Raw genomic sequence first — 8472 nt, 5'->3', positions numbered from 1 at the left:
TCTTGTCTGTCACCATTTGACCATTTTTTCTTTTTGGGAATTGCAAAAAGCGATAAACCTGCTGCCTTGATGCAGCTTGACTGAAAACACATCCCTAAGGACTAAAATATCTGTATATCCTGTAAAACGGTTTACTTTTGAATTGACACTTATGCTGCATGTATTCATTTTCCCTTCCGTGAGATTTCTGACACGTTTCCTAACTTAGGAGGTTTTAATTATTCTATTTTCCCATCATTTACTTCAGAAAGTACAGATACATGACACAGTGAATAAGATCTACGCGACGACATGGCATGTAAATATGTATGGTATGAATTAAAACTTATTTATCTGTCTATTTTGTATCTATTTTTTCTTTTGTCGCCTAAATATCCCCGATTGGTCACGCGGAGCAGAGCATAAATAAACAAAAGGCAGGGCAAAAAAGAAAAAGCCACAGGCGCATAGTGATGACGCAACGCACACGCTCCTAGTTTGCGACTGGCTGTTTTTCGTGGCGGAATCATTTGGCTCTTAAAAACGCTGACTGCAAAAACTATTTTGAAGCTTGAACAAAATGTCTTTCGCCGACGATGACTCCTCGGATCTCGGACCGACTGGCCAATCAAAGTTGGAGAGCTTCCTGTTCAGTAAGCATAGTTGAAACTGTTTGTTAGTGCTGCTCTGGGGGCGCACACGTGGGTCTCTGAGTGCGTTGATGTACCGACAGAAAATTAACCTAACTCTTTATTTATTTTTTACTGCCACACCTTTAATCCATATATTTTTTTTTATCCTCTAGGCTGTGAATTGTCATCTAAAGTACCTTTCTACACTTTCCAAGGCGACGAAGAAGAAGACCTGGAGCACTTTCTTGAACTCAGAACAGTATGTACGCTTTGAGCAGAATGGTGGTGCATAAGAGTCTCTGAGCTGACGTGCCACCCTCTGCCCATTAACCAGAGTTTTGTGTGCATTTTGTGATGTTGCTACTACACGTACTTGGAGCGGACTGCCAACAGCGTGGGTAAATGTTGTGCTTCCTGCAGATTTGTCTTGGAGAAGGGGCCAAAGAGGAGAGCAACGTGGTGGAGGTGTCTGCCATGAACCACCAAGGAAAGACCATTTCAGTGCCCATCGCCTGCCTTCATATTAAGACTCTGCCCATGGTATGTGAAATGTCATGAATGCATTCTACGTGCTGACTGACGCAGCACAGAGCAGAAGTGAGGTACAGTAACTGTGGACTGTCACTCTCGTACTCTCAGGTCAGTCTGGGCGAGTTCGAGCTGAAAGCCCCTGTAACAATCCGGCTCAATTCTGGGACGGGACCAGTTGTTGTCAGCGGGCTGCATCTTATAGGTAACTCTTGACTTTAATTTCCTCTTTTGTGTGATTTTTGATGTCAAATGAAGATCAGGAAAGATTTGACTGGTCTGTGAATGTGATAGAAGTATTATATAGTGCGGACGTCGCTTTGGTTTTCCTTCAGCAACATGACATATTACTAAAACAATTAATATGGGTTAAACATATACACTGCGATTGATAGAACACTGATGTTAGATTGGACTCTCAGCAGCTTACTCGTGAGGATTTTGTTGCTCCTATGAGTGCAGTGCGCTGTACATGGGTAAATATTTACCTGCAACTTCAACAAAATGTTTGAAAATTGAATCTTTGAACAAGTGCATTCATAAATTCAGTCAGAAAATGTAAAATGTCAGCTTGAATCGGACAGTATCTTTCATTTGATGACCCCCCACCACCACCACCACCAGGTACCAAAGTAACCTCCAAGTGAATTTCAGGATGCAGGTTTTTCCCAGCAGAACATTGCAATTTACCAACACGAGAGTTACTCATTTAGTTTCAAATCCAAAAGTAATATTTAAACAGCAATGGCTTTTTAGAAATTCAGTTGTATTAAAATGTGCGAAAGGAGAGAGTGGAAGGAAGTAGATTTTAAGTGTTGACAGTAGGATGACCAAAAAAAAAAACCCAAGCTTGTAGAGTGTTAATCCAACATGGCAGCGGACACAACGTTACCGTTCGATGCAGCCTTAGAAAGTGTTTTAAGTAGCTTAGAACGCAAGTTTTCTTTTAAAAAAGAGCAACGTTTGGCGTTGAAAGATTTCATTGCCAAGAAGGATGTATTTCCTCGTCGAATATCTGTCGCTCTACATACGTCATCTGGTATAAGTGATACAATTGGCTATGAATCGCGCGCAAAGCAGCATGGGAAGAACCAGACGCCATTTGATAGACATTCGTAGCGCCCAATAAACGGCTCTAGGCATTCGTAAACCACGCCTCAAATACAAGAAAATGCACACCTAGTTCCCAGACCACCATCTCATCGAGATGTGGACGCGTCAGCCAGGCTACATAACACCCAGCTTTTGTTTTGAAAAAGTTTAAAAACCGAGCCGGTTCAGCGGAGATTTTTCACGGAAATATCAAGTGCAAACTGATAATATTTGTTTTATATATTAAAAAAATAATAATAATAATTAATTTAATAGTTGTTTTGTTACATACCCTTACCAACTACCCACAATGGCTTCCTCTGAAGTGCAAGTACTACAAGCGACAGCAGGGAAATCCGCCTCATATTAAAACACGTACGCGCGTGTTTTCTTTAACGAGCCACAAACTGCCTCTGAGGAGAAGTTGCATATGACATGTGTTCAGACCGCACCACGAAATAACTTTTCTAAAAACACGTGTCACTTCCTGCGTGAGTTGGGACTATAAATGACTTGGTTTGGGTTAGGAATCCATCATGTTTCGGGCTAAAACACTTAGTTTTTACCTACATGAGTTGTTGGCATCATGCCATGATTTCCTTAAAATGACATATTCTTTGAATGCTATCTTAGGTTGTGTTTGCCTGCATGAACAAACAGACCACAGGATGAACCAGTCTTGTTGCTTGACGGCTCTGAGCCACCTGGGTGCTCTTCCTGTTTACGAGCTGCTTGCACAACACAGCGCTTTGTTCCCTTTGCTCTCTGACCTCTCCTCTCCACCTCTCAAAAGGGAGATGTCGGAACACTCAGAAGTGTCCTCGGCGAGCAAGATGTACAATTCTGTCAAAAATGAACCCCTGTATTGATTTATTTTGATCATACACTGCCACAGGGACAGTTCTGCAGTTAGTGTAGGAGACCGTGTGGCGTTCTTTCCACTGATTGGTGTGTGCGGGGGTCGACTCAATAACTCGAGCTTTCGGGCCTTATTTTATTATTTATATGCAGTCCAGACCTGTGTTCCGTCATTCTGAAATGAAATATTGTGACGACGTAAAGAAGCTACAGCTTTGATTTCTTTACCGTGCAGCTACATCGACTGTTTAATCCAGCGATCGTTTTTTTTTTTTTTTTTTTTTTTTTTTAACGTCATTTCCTGATCTCGTCAGCCTCTCAGGTTGACGACTCTGACCTTTCTGATGAAGAAGAGGAAGACAACGAGGAGGAGGAAGAGGAGATGCCTGCCATTAAACCAGCAAAAAAGAAGCAGAAGCAATAAGACAAGAGGTCGTTGATGGATTATTATTTTTTTTGTAATCTCTCACTTGTTGATGTGTTTTAAGAAACATGTTTTTTTTGTTGTTTCTTTTGTACCAAATGGACAGATTTTACAACTTTCTTCCACACGGCCACGTGAAAAGCTCAGCGTGGTGGCAGCTAAACATGCCGTTAGAGAAATCACAATGTCGTCTCATCCACACTTTTCAGTTTCTCTGCGAGCTCGGCATGGACGAGGCATTCTCTTGCTGTCGAACTTCACCCGCTGTTTTGTCCTGTGTATGATACAGTCAGCACTGTTATGGTTTTACTGCACCATGAGTAGTGGAAACGCATCTTCTTACCGCTTGTGGATTCCAGCATTGTTCAAAGAACATTTTGTATGCACTCGCCAGGAAAGATGAATACTACTCATTCAAACTGAATGATGATATCGGATGTTTTATATACACTTCATTAAATGTGTGTCCTATATCCTGTAGTCTGTTTGCCATTAAATGTGAAGATTTGCACATAAAAGAATGCATCAAGAAAAAAGGTGTTTTTTTTTTTTTTTTTTTTTTTTCCTCTTGTATTCTTAAGAACAACATTTAAAGAAAATAAAAGAAGCAAAACTGATTAAAAACAAACAAAAAAAAAAGGTTGAGTAAGTAAATTAAATTAAAAAAGTTTCTAAAAAATAGTTCTTGATTGCGTGCTTGTTCAGAGGGATTTATGTAGAATAGCGGTTTAAGGAGCTGACAGTTTCAGCGAACCTCAGGTATGAATGCAGGAAGTTTGTTCCACAGGTGGGGAACGTAAAAGCTGCCTCAGCTTGCTCGATTTTAGATCTTGGGCACGCCAAACCTGTCCCACATGACCTAAGGGTTATGCTTCAGAACATGAGATTGCCCAACATCATTTGGTGCTAGTTTTAGAATTTAAAAATCTGTCCTTTGACACGTAGGAAACCAGTGTGGAGTTTAAGGACTGGTAAAATGTATACCACTTTGTGGGAGTGAAACCACGCTGGTTTCACACAAATAATATCCACACAAGTGGAATGCACGCTCCCAAAGTATCAAGATGTCCTGAAAATCGCCAGTTGTTTCTTTTCTTTTTTTTTTTAACTTTACCCATGAATCATAAATCCACTCCAATAGATGCAGGTCAAGTTTGTTTGAAAAACCATGTACCAAACCTCTCTATAAAACGTCCAGAAACATTCAGCTGCGTGATCGTTTCACTGAGCTGTAGGCAGTGGGTTTCCTCACTCATTATGTCGATTGGGTTTCATCAGATACGTTCAGCATTAATTAGTTTGGGGACTTTATTTTTTCCATTTAGCAGAAGTTCTGCATCATGCGCAGCTATTTTATCGGTCGAATTATAACCATAGGACCTTTATCAAACAACAGATAAACTACTAAATATACGACCATGTGCTCAGAGACGGAGAGGTGAATCAACTCGGACTTCTTCTAAAGTCAAATGTTGGCTGACCGTGAACCAGCAACAATGGATAACTCAGAGGTGACCTAAGTTAAATCTTTATGAAGGCAGATGTGGTCATATCAGGTTGCAGTGAATCATCTACATACACATTGCTATTCCATCTGCGCCGCACAAACATCCTTGCAGGAAAACATGATCTTTGCTAGGCAGCTGTAGCGTATTGGATGACCAGCTCATCTGCAGATTGTCTCAGCCATCCCACTCTGTCTTATTAGAGCATTTTGTTGAAGACATTTCTCTTGATGCACCACTTTATTTTACTATTTCATCTTTTAAAACTGAGATAAAGTGGAGCTGCTAAACTTTGGGGTTTGGATGCAATGATGGAAATCTGCTTTATTAGGCACGCTACTCATTTTAAAGGAGTTTTTTATTTATTTATCAGAAGTACTTCACTGTGGGTTTATCTGGAAGATAATTGTCAATATACTACAGTACAATCAGCTTGACCGTCAGCTGAACTTTGAAATATTTTCATGAGAGAGAGAGAGAGGGGGGCAGACAGCAAGCACTGTAAAGATTAGACCGAAGGACAAACCGGAAGAGAACATAACATTAGAATCATTGTGTTAAACCCGAGATAATCTTTCCCAGCTGACAACAGGCAACTCTATGTGTGTCTCTTTCCACTTAAAGATCCACATCACTGGCAGACATCATTATCTGAATTATCTGAAAGAATGAAAACATTCACATGCTTAGATTCATCGTTATGCAAAAGTGTTTGATGCAGTTGGACAGGAGAGGGGAAAGATGACAGTAAATGTCAAGGAAAGATGGCAAAGCGCCAGATGTCAACTATTGTCCAAAAAAACGTAATCATTTCAGGCGCTGCCGTGGTTACATGAGACACGACCAGCAGGGCAACTCTTTCAACAACAATGCCATCTCTCACTTCATTAAATCCCACCACAGCAGAGTCATGTGACAGGTAGCGGATCAATGAACAACAAACCTCCAACTAGTTAATGTCACCTTCAGTGAGAGCAAGTGCTGCTGCTTCTTATTTTCTGACTCATAAACCACATCCAGCTGGTATACGGTAAGCTGAGTGGGAGTTTTGGGAACCTTGACACTCCTTTTCTTGGGTACAAGCATTTTATGGGCCAGCATCTGTGCACTGCTCATCTCCATGTAGAGGTTACATCTGTGGCCAGAGCAGTGCTTGTGTCCTGTTGCGTAATATACAACCATACTCCGATTAACATAAGGAAACATGTGAAAATGAGACATCATTTATTACTGATTAAAATACACTTTCGCTTTGCAAATTCCCCCTGTATGAAATTTCTGTCTCCACTCCGCTGGCATAAAAATGTATACATTCATCAACTCGTTTCTCCATTTCAGAATCAGAATCAGAAAAAAACTTCATTTATCCCCGAGGGGCAGTTAGGATACTTTGTTAAATCTATTTCAAATGGTTGCAAGGAAACATATATGATGAGCGCAATTTTACTCTTAACATTTTCTGTTCGAATAAACTTTCCTAAAAAGAAAAAAGAAGCCCTCTCTGAAACATCATCTACATTATTATATGTTGTCCTCACTGAAAGCATTAAAGCTGAAATATTTGCGATTTTGCCACCAACTTTTCGGATGCATACTATTTCTTTCTACCTGAAACACGATTGGGCTCACAAAGCAAACTGGGAGTAGTCAAAAAAAACTCGACTGCTGCCAAAGGTTGAAGTATTTGGAAGTAAGAATACCATTTGAATGTCCTTTTTGGTTGTATTCCAGTAGCAGAAACCACAATTAGGCATATTCACTGGCCTTAAAATGTCTTTAGTAGTACTGTTCTTATACAGTTGCCTTAGCAATGAATCTCAGCAGATTTTTACAGACAGATGCAATCAACACGGAAGACTTTCTGCTATATTGTAAAAGAAACAACCACACACACACATCAGGAAGACTACTTTTCAAAACACTTTGCTACTAAAAGCATTGAAGATATTGAAGCCTTTTGAAAAAATGTTATGGATTCCTCCCATATGTGGTTACTAAAGCCTACTGAGAAAGAAATATGTAGATACATTTAAGAAAAAGGACATGATATTTGAAAAACATACCCTACATTGACAACAAAAATAATTAATATATGTTAACATATTTCTTACGTGCACAAATACATCTAATATGTGCGTTCTATCAAACTATAAATGTATTGTTGACTGGTTTTTAACTCACATTAGACTGCAGTTATCCAAAAGTTAGATTGACAAGAACCATAAAGGAACCATGCTCGCACAAAGATGTTCAGCAGCAGCGCGTTCACTGAACATGTGGGACATGTTGGTGTAGATTCTCAGTCAGAGGTTGACTGAAGGGCAACGGGACTCAGAATGACCTCGACTCTAATAAGATCTCAGCGAATGTCCGAATGCTTGATAAAAAGGTGGGACTTTTTCGAAAAAAGTGAGAAAATAAGTCTGGTTGCCTTCTGTTTTAACTCTTAAAAACTCCAACATAGCACTCTTTACACAAAGTTCCCAAGTGGCTGCATTTTCGTATTTCTGAATACGACAAAAAGAAACGCGTTCTTAAAACACTGCACAGAGGTTGGCAGCTTTAAGAGCCGGATCAGCACAATTATATATATAAATTCAAAGTTTACATTATTCAGGACTGAAGATAAGTCAGACATATCTTCATCCTTTCTTTCTCGTTACAAAGGTATGCAAATCCTCCTTCGTTGTCACAGATTCCATCAGCATGTTCATATAAATGGGTAAAATCTCAGCTACCAACAGGCCTTTTGCAAACACTCCTTCTGTATCCCGCTGAATAATGATAAGGCTTCATGAGTGCTGCCAGATACACTGTTAGAGCTATTTTATACCTTCACAGAGGAATATGTCTGCAGCTAAACTGCACGGTGCTCTCCTGGTCCCTCCTCTCCACAAGGAGGCAACAGTTGCAGTGGGTCAGCACTGCCGTGTGGTTCCCCCAGCGTGCTGCTCAGGAAGCCCTTCCTTCCTTTGTCTCCACATTCTCACTTTGTTTGTTGGTGTCTGCAATGTGTCTTTTGATTTACATTCAAAATTTATAATCTGTTCAATAATGAATTATGGCTTGATATTTATTTAAATATACTTGGATACTTGAGTTCATTTCTTAGCTGAAGTTTGGTTGATATTTACCATCAAATAATGTTGAAATATCACACACATACACACTGATATACAGATACATACATGTAAAATGATCTATTGATTCGTTTTGTGAACATACAAACTTTTCATCGCATCTAAAAGTTTGGTAGTTCATTTATCAAAGACTTGGAAGTAAGCACTGACTGAGAACTGACTGAACTGTCTTACGGTCTTTAAAGAGTTAAATGTTAATGAAACGTTTATAACGCTAAACATGAAAGTCCTTCAAAGGTTCACAGAACGTTTGCACATTAAAGATGATAGGAAACATTAGGAGGACCAACATATACCTTTGAAAACTAAGGTTA

General features: G+C 39.7%; 1 protein-coding gene across 1 annotated transcript; it reads left to right on the top strand.

Moving 5' to 3' along the window:
- Positions 1 to 458: 458 nt before the first annotated feature.
- npm3 (nucleophosmin/nucleoplasmin, 3) lies at positions 459 to 3986 on the top strand. The gene is made up of 5 exons (XM_075484288.1): positions 459 to 632; positions 785 to 870; positions 1032 to 1151; positions 1251 to 1344; positions 3404 to 3986. The coding sequence occupies exons 1-5, from the start codon at positions 560 to 562 to the stop codon at positions 3511 to 3513; spliced, it is 483 nt and encodes a 160-aa protein (XP_075340403.1). The 5' UTR covers positions 459 to 559; the 3' UTR covers positions 3514 to 3986.
- The last annotated feature ends 4486 nt before the right edge of the window (positions 3987 to 8472 follow it).

The sequence above is a fragment of the Odontesthes bonariensis genome, chromosome 2 (assembly GCF_027942865.1).
Source record: "Odontesthes bonariensis isolate fOdoBon6 chromosome 2, fOdoBon6.hap1, whole genome shotgun sequence".
Lineage (NCBI taxonomy): Eukaryota > Metazoa > Chordata > Actinopteri > Atheriniformes > Atherinopsidae > Odontesthes > Odontesthes bonariensis.
This window is presented reverse-complemented; position numbering and strand designations above follow the sequence as displayed.